The sequence below is a fragment of the Hyaena hyaena genome, unplaced genomic scaffold (genome assembly GCF_003009895.1).
Source record: "Hyaena hyaena isolate Hyena2069 unplaced genomic scaffold, ASM300989v1 scaffold_1040, whole genome shotgun sequence".
Classification (NCBI taxonomy): Eukaryota; Metazoa; Chordata; class Mammalia; order Carnivora; family Hyaenidae; genus Hyaena; species Hyaena hyaena.
Window position 1 is genome coordinate 412164 of NW_024081670.1, and position 26874 is coordinate 439037.

General features: G+C 33.6%; 2 protein-coding genes across 3 annotated transcripts in view; both read right to left on the reverse strand.

Moving 5' to 3' along the window:
• Positions 1 to 1695, reverse strand: part of ARL6 (ADP ribosylation factor like GTPase 6) — a 33842-nt gene extending 32147 nt beyond the window's left edge. The window contains exons 1-2 of one of the 2 annotated variants that reach the window (XM_039221987.1): positions 1304 to 1695; positions 82 to 231 (exon numbers count right to left, since the gene is read on the reverse strand). In XM_039221987.1, the coding sequence (XP_039077918.1) occupies positions 82 to 204 (123 nt within the window). In that variant the 5' untranslated portion in view covers positions 205 to 231; positions 1304 to 1695. The remainder of the gene's footprint in view (positions 1 to 81; positions 232 to 1303) is intronic. The other variant, XM_039221988.1, reaches the window with a different exon arrangement.
• Positions 1696 to 16774: 15079 nt separating this feature from the next.
• EPHA6 (EPH receptor A6) overlaps positions 16775 to 26874 on the reverse strand; it is a gene marked incomplete at its 5' end in the record, with an annotated part of 201122 nt that continues 191022 nt past the window's right edge. Inside the window, 2 exons of the mRNA XM_039221986.1 lie at positions 16775 to 16889; positions 17916 to 18065. Of these exons, the coding sequence (XP_039077917.1) occupies positions 16775 to 16889; positions 17916 to 18065 (265 nt within the window). The remainder of the gene's footprint in view (positions 16890 to 17915; positions 18066 to 26874) is intronic.

Here is a 26874-nt window from a genome sequence, read left to right on the forward strand (position 1 = left end):
GTAATGATGGCAAACAAAATAATTCTGCATATTAACTTTCTTTTGCAGAAAATACTTAGAGCATCTAACAAAGGTACTTACATTTGAAGGTTTAAGTTTGTTAATGATTGTCGTTTTGCCACTATTATCCAGCCCAAGGCACAGAACGTGAACCTCCTTCTTCCTTAGGCCAAGCAAGCCTGAAAGTCTGTCTAGCAATCCCATAATGTGATTCAAGTATTTACAAACAAGCTGCAAGTCAGAAAATAAAAAAAATATATATCAATCACAGGCACCTCAGGTATGGAAAATATGAGCATGTGCATCAAAAAATTTAGTAATATAAAGACATAATGATAAAAACCATGTCGATGTAGCTCTGCATTTAGTAAACAGAATTTAAGCTGATTATCACAAAGGAGCCTTAGCTGAAATGCAGATTGGCAGCTTATAACCCTAGGTAACACAGAGTTAGGAAAGAAGGAAAGATAACAATTTAAGCCACTTAACATGTATTTACCATGCCTTATGTGCACAGTGGTAGATAAAATTAAAGTTTTCTGTAGTTCCCTATGCCTAAAGTCCTGACTGTCAACTTTGGCTGCACACTGGATGGGGTTAGGGTGTCTGTATTTTGAAAAGTTACACTGTTTCTGATGTATAGTTACTTTTGAGAACTAGTGGCTTTCAGAATAAACCCCAAACTTTCTCCCATAGCTTTTAAGGTTCACAGTGTGGCTCTGATCTATCTTTTCGGTTTATTATCTCATCTTACTGTTTCATCGTTTTCCTCTCTCTGCACATCAGCCAATCAAATTCTCTTGGTTGTGATCTGAGATTCTTTCTAAAGGATTACTTGTTGTCAGAAAAGTCTTGAAGAATTAGGATGTTATCCACAGTAAAGAGCTTGGAAGGTAAGCTGCCGAGATAGTGCTCGGACAAAGAAAATATCATGAATAGTACTTTGGAAACTTTAGAAAGTATTCCTAGAGTGAATTACAGCACACTCTTAGTACTTCAGACATTTTTATTAGGCTTTCAGTTTTTGATGATGAATTTTCAATTACGTTTTCTACAAACCAAATAAAAACACAACTGGGAGGTGTTAAAACCAAACAAACACGCCCAACCCAGTTCAATGAGTTTTCTGGGGTCTCTTGTACCAACTGCATAAACCATCTCTCCTTTTCCACCTCTTACACTTTAGAAACAACCGTACAGAGTTAAAAGCCTAGGAGTAAAAAGCAATTCTAAAACGCGGCGAGAGTGGTGGCGGTAAGGGGTGGGGGGAAGGGAGCTACAGACGTGGGGGGCGGGGAGATACCTGGTCTTTGAGGTTGGTCCTGCGGGCCCAGGAGCTGAAGAGGAACAGGAATGGACCACTCGCTCGAATCCGTCCCCGAGATAAGAACCAGGCGTCTCTCAGCCTTCTTCTCTATGCCTCCATTGGAAGAATCCCTGCTCCTGAGCAAAACCGCTTCTACAAGTCGGAGAACCGGTCGCCTGCGCCTCAGACAGAGCATCAGTGGCTGGGCCCGCGCCTAGGCGCGTAGCGTTTCCTTGACAACCAGACGTTCTTCCGGTCCCGAAGCCACGCCTCCTTGGAGGTTTTAGGAAGTCAGACTTGGTGCTCTTGTTTGTGGTGTTGAAGAGCTCCGGAAAGTGCCAGAAACACACCGAGGAGTATTAAAGAAAGTGTGAAAACAGGTGTTGGGGTGAACTGCCACCTTTCTGCGAGGAGCAGTGCTGCCCCGGATGGAGCATGATGGGAGTTGTAGGCGAGCGCATAGCCTGCTGGGAAACGCCTGGCTGGGCCAGGCTCTCAGGAGAGTATTAGCAATTTCAGCCCTCTGGGGCGAGAGCTTCGTGTGGCTCCCAGAACGCTTAGGAACTTCTGCGTGTTTACTCTGCACGCGCGAAGCGTGATGGCAGCGACTGAAGGACACAACTGCATGCAAGGCGTGCGCCGGAGTTGCCCCGCTGCCCTTTGCACCGAGGCTTTCTGGGCTGTGATAGACCTCAGACCCTGGAGTCCTGGAGAAATAAAAATGTAGGGAGTGGAGATAAACTAGTGTAAAAAGTAGGAAGCATTATTCGGCAGGGAAAATATGCCAGGCTCTGGTTTCTTAGCTGTATGATAGTCTGAAGAGATTACCACTAGCCGTAATCTGATTACATTACTGTCCCCAGAATCAAAGCGGTAGGTTCAGAAAAGAAATAGTCTGAATGCTTAACCACCTTCTTTAATTGCACTGGGATTTTATACTAACAGTGATACTCCTGTTGAAAATATTTGGAGATACGAATTTCTTCACATTTTTATAACCACGCTTTCCAGAGGACAGCCTACATTTGGGGGTAATTTCGAAGGTTTTTCAGTCGGCCTAATCTACCCCTGCCCCAGGGCCAACGAATGGTTTTCAAGGTTTAAATGTTCCTCAAACAGGTTTTCATCTCCCGTTTCCTTATTGGCCTTCAGTATGAGCCACCAGCCCACACCACCCCCACCCCCACGTCCAGCTAGTGTTAGGTTTACTACCCGGCCTGATTTGGGGCCTATTAATTTGACTTATTGAACGCACTAGAAGGGTAAAAAAAGAGACTGGAAGAGTTCTATAAAATTATTGATGGAGGTGTTTGTGTGAATGATTACAGGGTGGGTTTTTGTTTGTTTTGTTACATTTCCATATTTGCAAATGTGATTGTTTTACAATGAAAAAGAGTGGGGTTATGGGCGAATGACTCTTGAAAGGCTGAAACTGACAAAAACCAAAATCCCAACAGTTGTATATTTCAAAATACTTACAGATGTCCTTGAAAACGCTGGAGTATGGATATATTCATTCTGTGTGGCTTTAGGCCAATTAACTCTTCTCTGTGCTTCAGCTTAATCACTTGCAAAAATACACTATTATCTCATCTGCTAGTTTTGATGATTGAATAGGTTTAAAAAAGTATATAGGTTTGGCACACCATCGGTATTCAGTAAATAAATTCTTGTCTTACTTTGCCCTGAAAGTTTTATTGTATAGATAGGATTTGACCCAATTCTTAAATGTTCTGGCTCATTAACTTGACTTTACATGCATTTACAGGGAGGTATTACTTTTCTTTGTGTCCGGCTGTTGTGATTCATTTTGATGAGAAGTGGAAGTTAATTTCCGTATAGCCTGAATATGACTTTTTTTTTTCTTAGAGTTAAGCAGAAATCTAACATTTCAGAGAACATTAGTGGACAGACTTATTTTTCCCTGTTTGGAGTAGATATTTTCTCTCCTTAGGCTGCATTCAATTTTTGCTTAGTACAAAACATTTGGTGAAAACTGGAAATATAACAGGAGATTGGATATCAACTTTTTAGTAAATTTGGGAATATACATAAATCTTTTACAAGAAAAATAGCTAAGTAAATAGGTAAGTGTAGTTGATGTGTTCATCTATTATCATTAGAGATTAAATCGTGGTTTTATAATAATATAGAAAATTCCAGTTTTGAAAATACGTCAGAGTTTAAAATGTGAATATTTCATATGGTTGGCTCTGCGCTGTGGTACTTTGCCAACTGAAATTGCCTTTGAGTACATTCAGGCTCATCATAAAAATTGTTCCACTTGATTTCATAAGTTAGTTTGGCTATCTTCATTTTATTATGAGGGAACAAAGTTTTAAAAATGGTATGTGATTTTCTTGAAGGCTACGTAAGATATCTGATTAAGAGAAGAAAGTTTCTAATATTTTATAACCAGTTTTAATTTCAGACTAGCTTTTGGAACTGTAGTAAAGAATTATAAGAGTCCACTGTAAGATATGACTACAATACTATTCTGATTAATTCAGGATACTTTTTTAAAAATGTTTATTTATTTATTTTGAGAGACAGAGAGAGAGCGAGCAGGGGAGCGGCATAGAGAGGGAAACAGAGAATCCCAAGCAGGCTCTGCACTATCAGTGAGGAGCCCCATGCAAGGCTTGAACTTTACAAACCCTGAGATCATGACCTGAGCCCAGATAAGAGTTGGATGCTTAACCAACTGTGCTACCCAGGTGACCTAAGGATAATTTTTATGTATTTTCTTACCAGCAACTTTTAAAAGAATATAGAAAATCCCCAAATCATAATTTATTGCACGTTTTTGGAATACATAGTCTAAACCAGTTTGAATAGTTGGACATTATGTGTATTTTTTGGTTATCTGCAATTTTATGTACAGTATTACCTCTGCAATGAACAACTTAATTTATTTAAACTCACAAAATAGTTTGCCAATATGAAATCACTACAAAAATATGTATCTATTTATAGTGATTTATGTGAATTTATGCCTTGACCTTAATGACATTATTTTGAGAAATTACGGCTATGATTTTGCATCCAGAATTATATATCTAAGGAGCATCTAGATTTAAGAGACTAAAGGATAAATTATATTAATTCTATCAAACAACAATACAAAAAAGTCACAAATTTAACCACCAGAACTGTAACTTTTATTTGCTAATAGATATTTTAATAAACAGGCTTACTCCATCTGTAAGACCCTGGTAATGCCTCTTAGGAAATCATAGAAAAATAAAATACAATAATTAGTAATTTGTACTTTGTACAAAAATCTTACTATGTTGCTCAGCAGGTAGTTTTGCTAAACACCATATTCTTTCAGCAAATAGATGACATATGTAATGCAATTCACCACAAACAATCCCTCATTGAGAGCTGAGCATTCTATAACACTATTAACTTGTAAGCATGCCAGCACATGAAAATTTACATGGAACATCAATAATATTACAGTAGATTTTTATAAGATGAAAACAATACCACCTTTAAGTAAGTCTGGACTACTTCACTGCTATAGCAAAGTAGATAATAGGTAGGATTGCGGTTCAATTGTTAACACCCTTTTGCTGTGTTTCTCTGTTATCTTGTTATACAACCAGAAAAGAGAACATAGTCTGTGTAAGGAACCTGAGTGGAAGGCATAGATTGAAGTTCTATATAGAAACCGAAGAGAAAGAGTAATAACAAAGAGAAAAAAAATACAGTGCTGCACTTCCTTATTCTCACAGATCTTTTCCTCCTTTTGTAAGAGTATATGAGTACAGGGCTAAATCCATAATTAATGATAACTAACTTTATGATAGGTTACAGAGAGATACATTTTAAAAACCACATTCACTCTTATAGGAAGGAGAAATGACTTCAGCTGCAGTTTTTCATTAGTCAAATAATTGCTTTATGAGCAATTAAATGTCTCAACCTAGACAGTTCTTATCTAGGTATTTTATATAAATGTACTATTTAGTATTAAATTAATAAACTTTTTAGGATTTGTGCTACTAAGATTTTTATAACTTTTATTTTGAATACACTGCAACTGACATCTACCATTTAATTTAAATATTAAGTGTTTAACCAAATACATATTTATATGTACACATATATCTTTATATATTTGTCTATGCTAAAACAGTAAAAAAAAAAAAAAAGGAGAGCAATCTTATTCCATTATTCACAACCTAAGTTTACATCAAACCCATATGCACCTATAAATTCAACACATTGAATTACATACAGCCTATTCAGAAATAAAGATCCAAGCACAATTAAGAGATAATATCCTTCTAATAGGATAGGGAGGTCACAATGAACAAAACAACCATATTTATTGCCCATGTGTTTCTCCTAAATGACAGATGGTACTGATGTTTTTCATATGAAAACAAAAGTATTTTTTTACTAAATGATTAGAACCTATTTGCCTTTTTTTCTTTTTTAATTCAATGGAGGCTCAAAACCCTCCAAAACAGTAATTTGAGAAAGCTACCAGCTTGAGTATACATACACATCTTTAAAAATTAAACTAATTATAATTTTAATAGGCTTTGAATTAGAATAGTTGCAAAATATTTCTGCCTTTTACTCTGTAATAGACAAAAATAACAAAACATGAGGAGTATCTATATCATTGAGAAGTCTTCACTTAATCTCTAAATTGGGAAGAGAGAACTCTGTTACTAGAGTCCTTCGAAATCACAGAATTGTTTCAGATCCTTCAAATAAGATGTCTCAAAAATATTTACTAAGAACAGCTTTAAAATATTTTATATAATAGGTCTTTCTCCTGTGATGTATTAACATATACACAAATACCCACTATGTATTTATGTATATGTGTATGGATATGTCTGTGTGTGTGTGTATATATAGAGTTCACATTCCCCCTTTCTAACTACTTACTCCTCCAACCTATATTCCCCTTCCACTATACATGTTGACTTTTATCTCATCTTGCTAAATAGAACTACTCACATAGTAATATCCTTACCTTTCTACTACAAATCTATCAGCCTATCTGCAATTCTGCCTTCCCTCCATTCCAGTTCTAGGTCCCCTCCTCTCAAAAACTAACTTCCCTACTTATACTATGAATCCTAACCTTCTCCCTCTCAAGGCCTTTCCTATAATTATATTCTTTGTATAATCAGTTTTCCCCTTTCTACCAGATTGTTCTCATTAGTATATATACTCTAGCATCTTTTCTCTAAACACACACACACACACCTCAAACATCTCTTGTTCCCATATTTTCCTCCAGCTACTGCCTTATTTCTAACTTCTTTTAGAGGAAAACTTCTTGAAAAAGTTTTTAACAGATAGTGACTCCACCATCTTTCCTACAATTGTTTCTTAATCCACTTCAATCAGGCTTTGACTACACTACTTCATAGAGACTATCCTTATCAAGGTCACAAATAACTACCATGCTGCCAAATCTAGTGGCCATTTCTTAGTTCTCACCTTGGCTTCTTATAAGCATTTAATCCAGATAAGCAGTTGCATTTCTTTTTTCTCTAACTTACCTTGCCCTCCTTAGTGTCATGTTGGCTTCCAATTCTCTGCCTAACTTCTCAACATTGGAATGCCCTAGACCCTCAATTGTGGCCTATTTCTCTAAAATCCTTTCAAAGGTGATTTCAAAATTTTAAATACTACTTTCCCCAGGTGATTTCAAAATTTTAAATACTACTTATATGCTGATGACTTCCAAATTTTTATGTCTAGTCTTGATTGGTGCTTGGAACTCATATATGCAACTGTCTACTTGTTACCTCTGAATATCTTATGGGCATCTCAGGCATTATGTAGCTAAAACCAAATTCTTGATTTTTCCCTCCAAACCTGGTAATCACCCACCACCACTGACTTAGTCTCTCATTCCCCGAATATAGAATCTTTTTTATTTTTCTTTCTTTTTCAGTCCTCATACCCAATTCATTAGGAAGCCCTGTGTTCAAACTTACCCCAAATAAACCCACCTTTTTCTATCTCTACTAGTTCCACTTCAACAAAAGCCAACATTTTTTTTCTGCTTAAACTATTGCAATAGCCTCATAGATGTTCTTTGATGCCTGTCTCATATCTGCCTCTCTTCAATTCTACTGTGTACTGTGTACTGTGTACTAAGCACTCTGTTGTTTCTACCCTCAAACATTCCAAACTCCCACACATTCAATTGGCCTATGTCTGGAATGTTCTTGCCTCAGATCTTCTCAGGACCAGTTCCTTCATATTTTTCAGATAACAGTTTAAATGTCACATCCTCAGAGAAAATTTCTTTTACCATTTAATATAAAAGCCACAGTCATGCTATATAACTTCATTGCTTTAATTGTCAAGATAATGCTTATCGCATTTTATTGTGTGCCTTTACCACTGGAAGATCAATTCCTTGAGACAAGAGCTTTTGCTTATCTTGGTCACTCTGTATTCTCAGTGCTTAGAACGGGACACTGGTACATTGCACTGTTCAGTAAACATTAGCTAATGAAACAAATGGATTACAGATTAAATATATCTAAAGTAAATCAGTATATATTAATTTTAAAATTTGGGACTTCAACTTTGGACCACCACACAGATATAATTTCCTTTATTTTTCTTTTATTTGTTATATCTGTTCCCAATAGTGTCAGAGCTTTGCCTGGAGAAATTATGCTTTGTTTTTGCTCTTTATGTTAAACTATAGATACCTAACTATTTCATTTAATGGTAGAGGGAAGCTGTAAGGTGGGAAAAGGGAATGTTTTGCTTCCAAACTCTGAAGAAAATAAGCAGTTTATTAAAAACAATGAAATGGCTTTTTACTTTTGTTTGAAGTATCCCATCTGGTGAAACTTTAAAAATTGAATAAACAGTAAGCAGTGAAAAATAACTATAAAAATATATGCTATTTTGAATACACAAAATCCAATATATGATTTTCTTTTTGTATTTCCATTCAGGAGAAAGTAAAGAGTTTGCTTTCTTTAGCAGACTATATGAGATATCTGAGCAATTATAGATTTTAAAAAAAGAGTAACTTTCAAAATAACAACTTCTAGCCACTGTGGTTTGGCATTTGGCTTTAACTTCTTTGAGAAGTATAAAGTTATAAGTATTATGAGACTGAATAGAAATATAAGATATAAAGTAGCTCTTTTTAAAAATACTTAACTGAAAAGAGAAGGCAATCTCCTTGAAAAAAACACTTGGACATCATAACATATAACATAAAATTAATATGCAGATAGTACATGTTTTAAACTTTTCAAACTATGTAAAATTTATCTAATTCCATAAAAGCAAAAATTGATTCTAAAAGTTGAAAACTAAATTCTTTTTATCTGCATCTTATATAAACTTTTTATATTTAATAATAACAGAAGAAAAACTCATTAATGATAGTGATTCATTGATATGTATAAAATCCGGGGCACCTGGGTGGCTCAGTCGGTTAAGTGATATGTATAAAATCCTTTGACAGTTGATTATTCAATGTATTTTATTTGGCAAATTATTTTATTATATATGTCTTAGAAATCAAGAGATCTAGTAATATGCAAATGTTACTAATTGTGATCATTTGGTTTATTTATAAATTATTTTTAAAAATTCTGTTTTTGATATTTTGGTATAATTTCTTCCTAATTTTATATATCACCATATATTTTAACAAATATTAGAAGACATTGATATTAGAGATTCCCATCCTCAAAATGCATTTTAGTTTCACAATTACCAGAAAAGTAATATGACATAATTTTCAATCACTCTTTTCTAATAATTTTTTAAATGTGGTAATTAATAGTTTTGACAAAAAATTTTTGTATTACCTTTTTGTCCTTTCATCAACTTTAATGGGACTTGGTCTGTTTTCCATGTTCTGTTCATGCTCTGCATGATTTTTTTAAAAATAAGCTTATTATAGAAGGCATAATATAACCAACATTTTGAGAAATGTTGATAAGAAACTATTAAAATTCAAAATTAAGGTGTCAAAGTGTGTACTGCATACAAAATTAAACCTAAGTGTAGCTCATGCAAAATGCCAAAGACATTTATATCATATAGTTATTCAAATTTTCAATGACATAACCTAAGATAGAATGTGATTAAGGAAATGATTAATAATGTATCAGAAATAAAGCACATATAGTGATCTTTAAAATCAAATGTTACTCATTCATATTTGTTAGGACTGCTCAGATATTACACCCTATTAAAAAAATAAATGCTCCCATTTCACATTTATTTTTCTCTTGGAGGCTTAAAAATCCCAAAATTATTTTAAAAATCTATATTTGTAAGAAGATGATGAGGTTTTTGCATAGTATAGATATATTAATACAATTTTCTTTGAATGCATATAAATGGCAGGGAAGAAACATCACATTAAAGCAAATTAAAAACTTCAATGACAAACATTTATGCACATTAAACCTTATTTTCCAAGCAGTGCAGGTATTAAAAAAAAAAAATCATGGTTTATTGTCATATTGTCTATGAAACTCATTATTGTTTTAAAGACACTTTTAAATATATTGAATAACAGCTCTAGATAAAATACCAATGAATATTCAAATAAGTTAGATTTAACAATGCTTACATCAATCACATAGACAGAAAAATAGTTCATTCAGTTACAAGTTTGTTAGCAAATAGTAACCATTGATTTTGTCATAGAACTTTTAATGATCACAATTTTAAGCAGATTTATTTCAAAGATTAAAATGTGTGGCAATAAATAAAGCATGTACAGTCAATGAAAAATTTTATTACAACTTAAATAATGATATTACTGGGTAAATAATTCTAAAGAGAGCGAAAGTTACTACATTGCATGAAAAATCAGCTAACAGGATGAATTATATTCCTCTGGCTTCTAAGTGAGTAAAGAACTGTTTAAATGAAAATCTAACAAAAGCAATGTCTAGGTAAATGCATACACTTCATTCTACAAATTACTAAATGTAGAGAGAATTTATTATAAAGGTGATAGAAGAGGACATCATAAATTAGGTAAATTAGGTAAAATAAATAAATTAGGTAAAATAAATTAAGTAAAAATAATGAAAGTGCATTGTTTATTCATCTTTGCGATTTATCACTATTCACTCCATCTATCACAATTTTGAAAAGTTAAATGATATTTGGTCTTTCTAGAACAGAGGCCAATGAAAACTGTTCAGAGGATAATGATGTATAAATATGGGGAAACTAATAGAAATGTTTCTATCAATATTGCTTGCATGTAAGCTCATATTTAGGTTATGAAAGCAAGGTCATCTATCTTTAAAGTTAATAATGCCTAAACATAAAATTTGGATATATGAAAAATGAAGGTTCTCCTACCTTGAATTCTTCTTTATAATAACATATTATTTTGGAATAAAGACAGTTTTCCCTTCAATGACAGCTAACGAGCTGGAGACTGGTGCAAACTAAATAGGAATCCGGAAGTACGTTGTTCTTTCATTATGTTGTAGAACATAGAAGACATTAAAGCGATCAGTTGTTCTGATTTATTATTTGAGTTGATAACTTATTATCTTAACCAAAAGTGAACTTATTATAACAAAATAAAGACATCCAGACATTAAAAATAATGGAGAAATATAAGTAAGGAAAGAACTTTACTTGAGAGAAGATTTTTCACTGAGTTTGATACCTTTCTAATTTATAACTCCCAGGAAATTGTGTTGTTAATCTGTACTTCATTTTCTAATCTAAAGTAGAAACCACTTCTTTATATTACATTTAAGAACTATCTTTCATTCTCATCTGTCAGGTAATTTTTCTTTAATGTCTTTGTTATTCTTAAGGATGAATTAGACATGTGTAAGGTAGTGGAATTCTTCCTTAAGATTGTCCTTTTAAATGAAACAAATCAAAAGTTCTCTTAATGATGTAGAGATTTGGTACTGTAGTTAACCAACATGGAAATTCAAGTGAGAACCTTCCTTTGTTTTGTTTAGAAAGAAACTGGTTTCAACGCAAAAGTGCAGAAATATAATAAAAGGGAAGTGACTTGGTATCATTAGAAGATACACAAAACTTTGTATTTGCCAGATTTCTTTTAAAAGATGAAGTTTATTCTTGTAGTAGTGCTTTGCTACCTTTAGTAATTGAAAAGTTTTCTTCTTTTTTGTTTCATTTTTAAAGTTCAGTAATTTTGGGGCACCTGGGTGGCTCAGTCGGTTAGGTGTCTGACTTTGGCTCAAGTCATGATCTCACGGTTTGTGGGTTCAAGTCCTGCATTGGACTCCACACTGACAGCTTGGGATTCTCTCTCACACTCTCCATTTGCCCCCTTCCCACTCATTCTCTTTCTCTCTCTCTCAAAATAAATACATAAACTTAAAAAAAATAAAGTTCAGTACTTTTGCATCAACACTGATAAGCTAAAGGTAGACTTTCAAATCTATTCTAAAATTCAAAAAAAGCAAATGTCAACCAACCAATTTTTGTTTTTACTTAAAAGCAAAGAAGCTATGTCTTTCAATGAAGATGTAAGCATATTTTTTATACACTTTATAGAAATCCATTATTAATGTGAAATTCAAATCTAATTACTAGTCAGAAAAAAGAGGATTAAAGTTACATTTTGATGACCTGTATCTTCTGGATCCGTTGCCCTTTTTTCCCCAGAAGTGTCACATCCCCTTATAACATAAATAATTTATTTTTATCCTAAGAAATCTTTGAAATACCTGCCTAATATTTTGTTTTATACTGGAACAGTAAGAGTAAGAGGAGTATTTATGCCTCCACAACTTAGGATTTCTCCTCTCATTTATTTCCATCTAGTAATATGTTAGATCTAGGCATGAGTGATCATCTCTATCCCTTGTTAAATGTATCACATTTGAAAGAGTTTTATGTAACTATTATAGGTTCATACTTATTACATTTACTAAAACTAGTGAATTCGCTTGGGCAGAGAGAATTACTCCAGAGTTGTTTTGAAAAATGGCTAATGTTTTCTAATCAGAGGCACCTTTGAGGTAGCAAGTCTACACATAAACTGAAAAGTTTGCCATTGGACAATAACAATCTGTGACTCCTAAGGAGAGACTGTCTTCAGGGAATCCTGCAAGCATGCTCCCCTCTGCTAGAGGAAGCATGGAGTGTTCTATGAGAATTTGAGATCCAAAATATTTCTCTCCATAGGGACTGCAAATCCAATTCATACTGGACAAGCCTTTATTAATTTATTTAATGTATTTTTGTCCTATGGGAAGAGCTGACTCTTAATGACTTGGCAATCACAGTAAACATAGCAAATAGGCTCTAACCTCTGAGTTCTAAGCTTAAGAGTTACCTTGAAGTTAAGACAGTTTAGCCAATCTCATCTTTGCCATAAAATCTTACATGTGTAGGAGACACCTCATAGATATTTGTTGGAATGAACTAAGTAAGTTGACACTGCCTTTACTGAACATTATGCAGACTGAAAGTTGTTGAAAATATGATCATAAGAACCAAAAGTTAGGTGACTTCAGTGCCCACTGTCCTAATGGAAGAATAACATCAATTTGACTCAGAGTGTACTCCCCTACCTTTTAGAGTCTTCATATAAAAAGCATCAAAATATTTTTGGATTAGACATGAAGTAATAGGAGTCTTGGAGAAGTTAAGGTGATAATATTAAAAGAAGTGATATATTTACTTTTAATCTATTTGTTATATAAGCACATGTACACCAACTGTGAATTGATAACAGCTTTTGATTCCTAAAATACAAATTTTTAACTTAATAATAAACTTCCTTATCTAAAGCTGTAGAAAAAGATCATTATCATCCATTTTGGAATTATTTTCCAAAGCATTTAATTTCTAGTTAATAAAAAAGCCGGAGTTCATTCCCTCTCTATGAGCGCAAATGCTCCCATTTATGTGGTGAGATCCAAAATACTTCTGCAACATTCCCTTCTTCTCTTTAACTTCAGCCTCTCTGAGGACAGTGGTAAGATCTTTTTAGGTTTTCTGTGCTTTTTTTGTTGATAGGGACCAGGGATGGAGTGGTGGAAGCTGAGAAAGGAAAAGACGTGGGATGGAGGAATAGAGAGAACAGAGCAGGCTAAACAAGGAAGTTTTAGAAAATTTAATGAAGGAATAGAAAAAAGAAACCTAATATTGGTGAAGATTTTGGGAAAGAGATTTAACTAATTGACTTGTAAAGTAGAAATTTGATAGGGAAAGATATAAAAAATGGATTCTTAAGGAAATGTGGTTGAGATATATTCTTTACCATCTTTTCAGAAGAACTTTTGCAAAGACTTGGCTTTTCAAGGATTGAATTTGGATTTGTTTTCCCTTCACAGGCTGACATAGGCCTTAGAACTGTAGCTAGAAGGCTGTTTAATTCAGGTGATAGGTAGATAGATTTTAAAGAGTAATGCAGAGTGAAATAACAAATCTTTTTTATTATGGCATGCATAACTTTCTTATCAACAAGTAAGATAACTGAGTGCAAAAGTGCTATAATTCTTGATTCTTGTTAAGCCAGGAGCTTTGCAATTTTTGATTACTTTTTAAATGATTTACATACTTAACCTCTCTTCTTGATTGTGTATTGTTTTTACATCCCCCCCCAAATATGCCTTATACTATGAGCTACTGAGTTGATTAAAAATTGGAAACTGACCACCCAGAAAATAAAATGTAAATGGTTTCTTCAACTCTGATTTTTAAAATCCCAAATGCTTCTCAGTAATGTGGATTAGGAAAGTTTAAATAAAGCAAGTACATGAATGTATATGCATATTGAAGTTATCAAAAATCATTACTGAAAGCTGTGATTTATGTAAATTACTAATTTTCTTTCTGTAATTAAATTCTACACTTATGCATATTAAACAGTTTTAATTACTAGATATATACACTAGTAAATCTCAAAATATTTCCTGTACAGTTTCCAAATGAATTTGGCAATTTCATTGTTAATATTCCTGGATATTATAATATCCTTGGGATCATGGGGTCTGGACTGGTAGGCATTTAAGAAATAGATATCCTTACTTTTTTAATGATTCTGTTTAATCATGCACACCTTTTTCAATCATGTGTGCACACATTTCTGACCATGATGAGGTTCAAAATTACACATAAGATTATCATGCTTCCAGTTCTGAAGAATATAAATGTAATTTTAAAGAAATTTTAAAGAGCATTTGGGGTAAGACACAAAGTGAAAAGGCAGTTTTATAATACTAGAGGAAGATGTTAGGGAACAAACAAATATAAATCAGATATAGAAAAAAAGATCGCTGTATTAAGAAACAAATTCTTAATAATGAACTTTAATCTTGTAAGTACTGAATGCCCATCTCAAAGAAGTTTAAATGCTTAAAGAATTTATTTTATCAAAGTATACAGATGTTGCTGACAGAGTCCTATGGAAGACCATAATTATTCTATTCCTTAGTTTTCTAAATACTTTTTTTGTTGTATTATAAAAATAAATATATATGATTAATAAATTTAATCTGTTTTACATCTGTTCTTATTTAATATATATTTGAAGACAGTAAATACGGAAATTTTATATTTGCTCTAAATGTATCCAGATTTGCGTAAATGTATCAAGCAAACTGCAGATAGTGTATGAGTGATGCATGACCATGCAAGTGATGGCTAGAAAATGTTGCTATTTCTGACACACTTACTTAAAAAGTGATGAATTTCTCACTTTTTTCTTTTTTAATATACTTTAAGGAATACTTTAAAGACTCTTCCTTCTAGCTCTATACAATTTTTATTTGAAATGAGAAAAAATTAAGCTGCAGTAGGCAAAAATTGGAAGATAAAGCAGCAAAAGAATGTATGTGGAAGGGTCTAGTCTAATGGGACAATCAACAAATCTTAAAAGAAGAATAAAAGAAAGAGTGAGTCTCCTTTAATAGCAAGACAGCTGCTATTATCAAAAACTATACTTTAGGTAGGAATTGGAGAATGCAGGTTGGGCACCTTTATCTCTTAAAGAAAAACCGATTTATTAAATCAGCATCTTTAGATAACCTGCCCTTTATCCTCTCTCTTCACACATTCTCCACACCTAGGATAGCAGCCTTTTTTTTGTTTTTTTTTTTTTTTTAGTTTCACAGGCAACAGCTGATTTTACAATTAAATTTATTCATAAAGCAGCACTATTTCGATAAATCGAGTCAGCTTAATTCACTGAAAAATATTTTTGCCTTTTTTTGCAGCCTCTGAGAAAATTATGACAATACACTATAGCTGTGTTCACATTTTTATGTTACCATGTTATGGACCCAGGTTGACACACAATTCATATATGCTCATGTGTTAGGTATGTTCATATCTTTGGAACATGCAGTGGTATACTTGTCTCTTGAAAGGTTTGGAAAACAGCTCAGCATGTTCATGTAACTTATTTTTCAGGAACAAAATATAAAAGTTCTTAAACTTGCAAAATGCACCAATATCAGACAGTCAGCCAAATGTATTTATTTTGGGGGCCACCATATAACTATCATAAAATTCTGTTTCGATTAGATTAATTAATCTTTTTTTTACATTATATCTGAGGCTATAAGCTTGGATCTTTCATTCAAAGCAATTCCAGTGAAAATAAGTAATTTTCTCAATGCTTTGATAATTGCTTTTGCAAACTTGTGAAGGTGAACAACGGAATAGATATGGTTTTATTTCATGCTTCCTCTATGAAAGCTTTTAGAATGCTGGACTCATTCTTGATCTTTCTGGGGTGAGCTTCATAAGGTAGAAGAGAAATATAGTTAGTAAAAATTAGAGGGGAAAAGCCTCTAAACTACCACTTACTGTGAAATATGTAGGACACTACAAGGTTAATTAAAAAAAAAAATAGACAAACTCAGCCTTAGAAGATTGAAAAGCAGAGTGTTCCTCCCTGATAACCCCCTTAGCACAATCACATCTGACAAGAATTCACCAAATGAAATAATTGGTGATTTCTGCAAATCAGTCTAACCACATCAGGCATCAACAGTTAAACTATTATAAAATAAAGTAACAATATGATCCATACAGTTGAATATAATTATCTAAAACATATTTATGTCAGTTTGGAAGCTACCTGATCACAAAACATGAAAAAAAGGTCAACTATTTCTTTTTCATATACCATCAAACTCTACATCATTAAGGAAGCCACAGTTGGGCAAATTCCTTTAGGTTAAGTTTGTGAACCCTTCCCAAATATTGTTGTACAAAGTTACACATCCATGCTGAGTTATTTACCATTGTGTAGTAGTAATCTGCAGTGGGCCAGGGTTTCATTTGCAGGTAACTCAGAGAGGAGCTATGAGACATGATTTTAAAATCCAGGAAGCATAAACAAAAGGCATGTGCCCATAGTCTGAATAGGAGACTGCAGTTTGTGAAATGTTCGATGAATCAGAAGAGAGGGTAGTAGAGAGGATATCTTTCACTTTAGAAATGCTGAGGCACAAAACACAAGTGCTTGTAGTACTTTCATACATGAAATCCTTTCTCTTGTATGTGCATCATGTGTAAACGCAAAGTTTGGATACTGCTGACTATTCGTCTCTGGTGTCCAATGAGTATGACTCCAATTCTTCTAATATCACTGTAAGAGACGTAGATAGAGATAAGGGTAGGGGAGAGGAGAGAGAATATGAACATTTAGATCTGGTAAGTAAAAGCTAGGAAATGAAGATTTAGAGACAGTATATATGTATTATGTCAAATTTGCTTTATGAACTTAACAAAAATTGTATAACTGGTAAAATAAGAGTTTAAGCAAAGATATAAATGAACATCAAGAATTTGTTACATTTTTCTTTTCCTTATCTTCTCCTTGAAAATCTATCAAGTCAACCTCAAATTTAAGGGTACAAAGAAACATTTCAAATTCAGGTACCAATGTAATGTTCAGACATTTCATAGACCTAAAAGGTATACAATTTAGATAATGACACAACTTTTCAACAGTATTGGAAAATAATATATAGGGTAGAAGGTATAATGTAGACTGTATTTAAGTCCTATGGTCATTCAATAATATGAATAAAATGCCATTGTATTATGTTGAACTATGTGAAATTGCCATTACTGTTTCAAAATTATGGCAATTTCATATAGTTCAACCAACCAGCTATCTTTTAAGCACATGTTGAACATTTTTACTGCATCCAGGCAAAGAATCATTTTTGAGACAGTGGAAAAATGTCCAACTTTTATAATATAGAGAAGGACCTCTGACATTACATGAAGATAATGTATTATTACAATTATTACATTTGAAGAATTGATTATACAAGATTAGTATATGTGAGTGATAAGTAACTTGCCTAGGTTCACTATGTTGACGTAAAGTCTAGGATGTGAACGAGAGTAATATGTATTTCCGAAAGCATTTACAAACTTTTAAAATACCTATTTGAATTAAACATATTCTTCCAACAGAAAATAGTTAAAAGTGTAGTGTTTAATTTCCACTGGAATGATAATCAGAAATGGTGAGGAAAGATATGGAAATGCTATACTAGCCTTAGGAAATATAGTGGAATCATGGTGTTCTTGATAGAGTATTTGAGTTTGCAATCACCTGAGTGAAGTGTCTGAATACAATAATAAACCTAGGACTACTTACTCAATGCTCATTCTTGAAATCAGGTCAAAAGTCGTAAACCCTGCTGCCATGAAGTTATTCTTATATTGTCCCATCTTTATAGAATCCAGCCAGTCACCAACTGTGACAAACAAAGGATATTCAGGAACTTCACCAGGAGATTCTGGCATTCTTAAAAAAAAAATACATTTAAAAGTCAGATAACGCAAAAAAATAAATAATAAATAAAAAAACTTTTTTCCTTTCACAATATTTTTATGTCTAATATTCTCATACTCCATTTAAAAAAATCTCTAATTTTCCATCATATTCAAAATGCCACTTTTATCTGGTCACTTTCAATTGTCAGTTTGTCTTTTTCTGCTTTTTGCTACTATTGGGTTTTATAGATGATATGAGCAGACCCACATCTTGCCAAGTGCTATTTACTCTTTTTCTTACATATATTTGTATTTTCAAGCATAAGGGTAGCCCAGTATTCATCCCCAAAGAACAGTAACTAGCCACAGGCTGTTCACTCTTACACTTTCTAACCTGCCACTGAGTCCATGCCCATTGGTCTTTTTTGCATTTGCTGTGATAGTCCCTTCTCCTTTTTACGGTGAATTCACTTATCACCCCTCCATTTATCTGTCTCAAATGTTCAACAATAATTTATTTTTATTAAAAACTAATTTCTCTTGTTACAGAGCTCAGTTACATGAATAAAATTTACATACACATCCAAGCATATGGTAAGATAGCCCAAAGCACAGATATTAATATGGCAGAAAACAAAGCAAACTCAATGCCAGGTTGGGTTAACAAGAAAAAGGAACCTAGCATTGATGCATCTTAAAGTGAGTGATATAGATATTTGTATTTTTGTTCCTAATATCTAATGCCTAATAACTGGCATTCCAGTTGGGGATATTTTTATAGTTTTAATATAAAAATAACATAAAGGTATTATTTTAGAAAGGCTAGTAGATGTGTATGTATTCAGATATAAATACATACATATTTGTGTATGTATATATATGTACATATATGTGTACATAAATAAACATAATAGTTTTATATAAAGTAAAAATAGAATAAACATGGAAGTCACCTTAGAAATTATAGTAAAATAACTAAGAATTGTGTATTTAACTGACTCAGCCAATAAACTATATTATTCTCCTTACAGAAATACATGAAAACTGTTAAAAATATTTTATATAGTTTTACAAAATACCTGGCAGTAAAAGTGCTATTATAGTATAGTAATAAGTGTGATTTTTAGCCCTCTAGGGTAATAAATATATCATTTAGAAATTATTAGGTCTAGAGTTTATATTAAATAGTAAAGCAGTAACCTTTTTTATGTTTGGTATTTGAGTCAAATCAGTATTTTCTAAGTAATGAAAAGTATTCCCATTAGAGGTGAACCATTGAATTATTTTTATTAGAATACTGAAGGATAATCCAACTTTCATTTACTTCACTTTTAATTTTTTATAAAATTAACGAATGATGGAATCCATAGAGACTTAACTAGATCCATAGTTTTTAACACTCATACTTGGAATACTTCATCATAATAGTTTTTACCATTCATATTTGAACTATTTCAGCTTTAACTAGAAATTGATAGTATATGAACAGTTATAATGAAACCACATAAAATAAGAATTCCTCCACTGTGAAGCAGAATGGAGTATACATGCTATATGATTCTGGTATGGTTCTGTTAAAAATATATGAGAATGGGAGTTACGTTGTAATATTTGTACCTAAGGTAAAAAATAAAAATATCTAATAAATGAAATTACCCATAAAATTCTTTAATTTACCCTTAAATTACCAGGCCTTGGGTCTTTAGGTACACAAAAGTCAGAGACATTCTGCATGGCCATGCAAGTTGCCTACTGAGCAACTCATGGAGACTCCAAAAGGGGCCCTTGTTAGTTTTCACAACAGAGTCTCTACTAAAGGCCTCAGGTTCAATTCCTTGGTTTTTCTTTGATTGCTACACTGACTTCCCTTTTTCTAAGCTGGGGTCTAGTTGAAGGTGGGGATAAAGGTGAAGAGAGATAATGAGGAAAAAGAGGGCTTTTGCTTTTAATATATATTTGGAATTTACATAAGCTATATGCACGTATCTGGTAACTACAAAGTGGTCCATATTGAGTCTGGTTACCTTAACAGTGACCTGTACCCTTTTTACTAGTACTCAATCCTGTTGCTGTTTTTCCAACTTGGGAGACTTTTAAAAGCTACATGTTCTTCTTTTATACAATAAATTGCAATGATATTTTGATTGTAGGCTGATTCATTCAAATTAGTATCAGAACGATTCATGATTTGACCCTAACGAAGGTTAGTTGTGTCCAAAGGTTGAAAACCTATCATAGCATCTACAATAAATACTTTTAATTATTGCTATATTTTTTGTTTCCTAAAGGTATTAATATCAATGAGTACTATAAAATAAGCAAAAATTCATATAAAATACAAAATAATAAAGATATCCATTGCAAACAAAGTTAAACAGAATTTTTAATTATAGCATTTCTCCAAGTCTTCACTATTTTAATGTGCAATATGAACAAATAAGAGGATTAGGAATAGCTTCTGAATTATTTTCCTAAATTGTCTCACCAGTTTCTATAAAACATAGTGTAAGAAATACTGCTGTAGTAAGTTCACTAAGTTTAAATATCAAAATGACCAGGGTACCCTTATTGCTTTTATATAAATAGAGCCACACATGCTAGAAAACTAAATGTCCTGTTTTAAAACAATGTGGCTCCCGTACCTTTTAGTCACTTATCAAAGAAGTTTGTTGAGACTGAACAAAATTAAAAGAACATATTTAAGTGACATTCCCTTCATACTCCTATCCCATTCTTGATTCACAAAGTTAGATGACTTCCACTTCAATCTCCTGAGATAACTCTGGAATAACTCTCGAGATTTCACAATTTCATGTAATTGGTGAGTGAAAATGTAATTTGCTAATTTTATGTCCTTAGTATAGAAAGGTCGGGGAAGGACATTCTGTATACTAAAAGACTTAAATGGCCTATTTCTCTGTTGAAAAGCATTTACTATTTGCTCCCAGAATGTCTCAATATCATAATTCCCTTTCTTTCTACACATCTTTAGTAACCTAGTTACTCTTTGGCCTTTCTATGACTGCATTGGCAGTTGATTTAGTAAGGTCAGGGTCCCCTCATTGTTCACAGCCACTGTGCAATAACTTTTCTTTCACCTTATCTTATAATGAAGTTGAAAAATGCTGCTATTTTCTGCCTTTGAGGGCTGGGTACCATCACCCTCACATGAATTCTCTGGAATATTACCTAATAAACAATAAGTGCCCTTTCTTATCAACCATGTACAATGATAAATTCAGTCTGCTATTTGCTGAGCACTTAGAAATTTCTGCTATTTGGTGATTAGTGGGAACTGCCCACCTGAGAAATGTCTTTACAGCAAAATCTGCAGCTCACATTGAAAAAAATAGTACATATTGTAGAACAGAAGGTCAAGGGTCTACAACTTTCCTCAGAAAAATGAGGAAGGGGTAAAGTTAGGAAATTCTAAATGTATAAATAATGGTCAATTTATTTTAGAGACAGGACTGGAATATAGGTAGAATAGGTAATGATACAGCTTAAAGTTCAATAAATATATACTTGTAATACATCTAAATGTATACAATTAAGTAACCCTGAGAGGGCCAATAATTCTTTACTCTAATGAACCCTTTGAGTTCACAAAAGTACTAGTCTTTTAATTTAGAAAGTTCTCATATAGCTAATCAGTAGGTATCAAAACTGCCAGTAAAAAGCAAGATTTTTATGCTCAAAAGTTTTCCACATTTTATATTTATGATTCAAATATAACAGTAATATATTTGTTGAAAATAATTCAAGAAAGGTTGTACTTTGAGAAATACTATTGCAAGGTAAGATCTTGTTTTAACATGAAGCCATCACATGCTTAACGGCTTTTCTCTTGCCTTTTTACCCCAGCTCTTACATCTTCCCCCAATTCTTACATTTTTATATGGTTAGCAGAACTGTACAGATAGGGTCCATTCTATTTTATATTGCTTTTATTTCACTTCTTAATATTTTACATGTTTTAATAGTATTCAAACATTAAATGAGTATATAATATTCTATATGTTGATGCTTAATAATTTGATTCCCTGAAGTTAGACTCCTAGATGGCTCGCAAGATTCTTTTATTACAGATGACTACGCAGTGTTAAAACATGTATCTTTTTGCTTTAGTTGAATTACTTCCTTGGGAAAAATCCGTAAGACAGAAGAATTTTTTTTTAAATAGTTAAGTTAAAATTCCCTGATGGCTGGGACCATTATCTCAGATATCTTTTTATTTTCTGTAGACCTCATCACAATGCTGAAAGTGTTTTAGGAATTTATTAAATAAGTGAAGATTTAGACTCGAATATTCTCTATAGAAAAGTTTGGTCCATTACATAATGACTGACTCATGATGAATGATCTTTTTTCATTTAGTTCCCTTAAATTGAAGAGTAAATGCCTATTGATATAATGGTCAATCTATTAAAGAAAACATTGTTTATTTAACTTGTTCCTTGTATTGTAAAAATTTTTGCTTCTCTCTGCCTTTATAGGTTTCAGAGTGGAGGGAGAGGCAGCTATTGGTGGAGTGAGGTAGCACATAACTGCTGGATTCAACTTACTCAATATCACAGCTTTTATATGAGTTTATGATCTCATAACCCAGGGATTACACTTCACACTATTTAGTCAATCTATAAAATAATCTTCTAATACATGCCAGGAGCCGAACCGGCCTCTCTGGATGGCAGTCACAGCAAGGATATGGTAGCATTTGTACAGCTCCTGCCATGAGAAATGAAAACTGGTGTCTCCTTCTGCTACTACTGGCTCATGTTGGAAATGAGGCTGCTGGTATTGACCAGGTCTCACAATATTCCAGATCAGACCGATATTCCCCACACAGATTGCTCATAAGGAAAGGCGTGTCCCTGCCTTTTCCAAAGAGATTTCAGATGAAAACATTGTGGATAAAAGGCTCTTCCTATGGGCCTTGCAGATCCAAGACTTAACATAATAAAAGGGGCTTGAGTCTGGCCCTGAGACAAAGAGCCTAATTTAGAGTTAAGGGCAAATATCCACCCCCACTTTCTGGGGGGGTGTTTCTGCTTGGAGCATTTTCTGGCCTTGAATGTGCTGATTACTCCCTGTGAAGGAACCTATTGAGGAACTTCTTCTTTTGTGATTATGAGAGCAAAGGTGTTCCCTGAAAGACCTGTTTTTCTTGATACTTCCACCTTAAACAAACAAGCTGTTGACCCCTGCCCACAGACAACTTCACTCTTTTTATGCTGAAAACTTTTTCTGGTGTGTTAAAGATGCCTTCCTTCCCCATAGGATAAGCATCTAAATCCCCTACCTTAATCACTTTTGTAAAAGTTATGCATGAGTCTTCTACAAATCTATGTTCCAAGAAATTCTTACATATCAAAAAAGTCTGTAATCAGAAACCATTGTCTAAGGCAAATGCCACTTCTGTTCCCTCCTCCAAACACTTAATGATAAAATAAAGTTGAGCTCCAGTCAGAGGAGAGATGCCTGCCTGGCATCAGAAAGAATCTGATGATCAGAAAGATCTGGTGATCAGAAAGAATCTCGGGGCGCTCTCTCTCTCTCTCTCTCTCTCTCTCTCTCTCTCTCTCCCCCCGACACCGTCCATCCTTCAGGGACCCCTGGACCTGCTGGAGCCGGCCTCTGACAAATACATACATTATCTACCTAAACTCTGAAGAAAGAATTTATTTAATCAGATGAAAAAGAGGGGTGCCTGGGTGGCTCAGTCGGTTAAACATCTGACTTTGGCTCAGGTCATGATCTCATGGTTCGTGGGTTCAAGCCCCGCCCTGGGCTCTGGGCTGACAGCTTGGACCCTGGAGTCTGCATCAGATTCTGTGTCTCCTTCTCTCTCTGCCCCTCCCCTGCTTCTGTTCTCTCTCTGTCTCTCAAAGGTAAATAAGCATAAAAATATTTTTAAAAAAGCAAAAACTTTGTTCTCTCTACAATTAGCTCTAATAGTAATCTTGAACACAAGTTAAATTAATAAAAGAACTTTGATATTCTTTAAAAATTTTTAAAGTATGATTTTATTCAAAATGCTATTAAATCTCAAATGCATAGAGCCATGCAATATATTTTGTGTCTATTTTATGCTTGGGTGATATCTCATGGTTCCAAACAATCTGACTCTACAGTGTTCTATTGTTGGGAAGATGAATTACTTTTCATCAGCCTTTTATTTTCAGTAAGTCTTCAGGTATTTTTAAATTGATATGATTATTTAATTCTCATAAGGATGATAACTTGTGGAAAGTAAGAAGGAATGAAAATTTCAATATTGTAGATGTGTTTAACATTAGGAGGAATAGACAGAGCAGGAATAATACTGCTTTAAAGATCTCCCATAATTCTAAACACCCAGTACATCATCCCTACAGCCAGAGTGATAGATTAGGGAACCTCAAGGAAAGCCCATTTTTGTAAGAAAATAATATAGGGTCAGAAATGGATTTCTTATCACATGCTAAGTACAGTTCATTGGCAGTGGTTGTCAAAATATGGTCTTAAAAAGGATACTTTGGCAGCATTTGGGCTCAGTGGGAAAGAATGTTGTGATGATTAGTAATGTCTACCATAACAAGGAAAAGAAGGAAAGCATATATTTGCCAACACTGGAAAAATTCAATCTACAAAATGCCTGAGGATATAATTCCTGAACTATGTTGCTGCCATATCTTCCTCATTTCTATTTTGTTGTAGTTACTAGTCTTTTCTTTCTTCAAGTAACGTTCTTAAAGTGGCTGAACATTGTAGGAGGATATTGAGGGGATATATGGACTATATGTTTACTAATTATTACCATGAATGAAGACATATACTCTACATCCTTGTATTCGCTTTGTAGAACATAAAATAACAGGCTATGCTCCACTGCAAATTATTTTTGGGCTTTTAATATACTCCATCTAGGAAGTCTGATTAGTTCAGGGAAAACCTACCTGGAAATGTAAAAAAAAAAAATACCCTATTTTCCTATATTCATATTTCTGAAATAGTGCCATATTGGGAAAAATCTTGACATTTTGCATGCTGTGTGGTGGAAAGAACAAGGGCTTTGTGTTTGGTGGGCCTTGTTAAAATGCCCAGTCCACTAATTGCTTGCCGTACTCTTTGAGTCTTTGTTTTCTTATGTGAGGTATGGGGATAATAATAGTGAGGAGTAAATGAACTAATAGATAAAAGTACCTAATACAATAACTGGCACACACCAGGCTTTCAACAAATGGTGGTAATAGTTATTATTGATGATATATGTTGGGATTTTTATCACCATTAGTATTGGTATTAATATCAGTATTATCAGTATGCCAAGAGTTCATGTGAATTAAATTTAGATTTTCTAACAAGGTAGAAGCTTCACATTTCCTGATTAACATTTAATATTCTGTCTTCCCTCCCCAAAGCTTTACCAATCAATCCATTACAATACTGGTTTTGGCCAGCCAGTCATTTGTGACATGGAAAATACCATTAAGAGTTCTAGTTATAAAAAATTAAACAAAATAAGTTTGTCCATCACTTGGTATATAAAGATAAATGATTTTAGCATATGCTGATTATGTATAGCCTAGATGGCATTGAGCAAGATCTTTTCAAAGTGAATGGAAAATTTTATATCAAATTGTTGAAAGTTATTGCCCTCAGAAGACAACATTCCACGTTCTTTATGAGGGACAGAAGACGTGGTACCATTTAATCTTGTAATGTTTACTTGTGGTTCTCTAAGCAGAGGTTCTTAATTTTGATACTGATTTGAACCTTTTTCTACCTTCATTATTCACATATCATGAAGCCAAGTAGATAGCCAAGTGCTTGAAAGTTCAACAATAGGAGGAAAGTGGTGGTTCCAGTTTCTAACAGCTAAAATATTCTAAGATCCCTAACTATAGCCTAGTGGGTAGTGAGAATATTCCTAAGTGTCTTGAACTTGGCAGAACATGATTTCTGAGGCAGGTGACTATCACGGATTGGCCCAATGGATCAACAATTGCCCATGACTGAATGCCACCTTTTTATCTGATGTTGTCAAAAGAACCCATCATCTGTAAAATTTTTTGTCAGTGCTGGGGATCTAAAGCAGGGACTGGAGAAAAGTGTTATTCTCTCATCATATGGCAGCACTGTCCAAAAAGGCACTGGGCAGTTGACTTCAACCTAGGTTACTCAGCCTGTGGCAGTGAATGGAGGAATCAGAGGTAGAGTTGAAGAGTTTGGAGAATGAATGGTAGAATAGTGTGGGTGAGGTGGGGGAAGCCTGGGATGGGTGAAGGGATACCCATATAGTCATCAGTCCACTTTATACTATTAAACCACAGGACCTCAGATGTAACCCTGGACTCCAGGGAGTATGGGTTGGGAGTATGCTTGACATGGATTCAGAGTAGCTACAGCATTTACTGTGAGGGTTAGGGGAAAGGGAGCAAGAGGGGTTTCAAAGGTCATAGCCAGGCATTGCTTCTGATGCCATTCTCCACATAGCTTTGGCCTCAAACTGGACCTTTTCTCTCAAGGGCTGTGCACCATGTGACAGCTACTAAAACTTCTTCAAAAGGAGGTTATAAGGCAACATTGTAGAATGAATAAAAGTGAAGGTAGAATGAAGTTCACATTTATAAAAGGATGACTGCCTATATTATAAGGTACGTTTACAAATTATTTTTTTAAATCGATTGTATTTAAAGTTATACTTCTTCTTTTTTTTTTTTTTTTCTATAGCCGGAATATAGAATGCTTACTTTATTTTTTTTCCCTTTCTTTTTTTTTTTTTTTTTACAAATAGTTTATCGTCAAATTGGTTTCCATATAACACCCAGTGCTCATCCCCACAAGTGCCCTCCTCC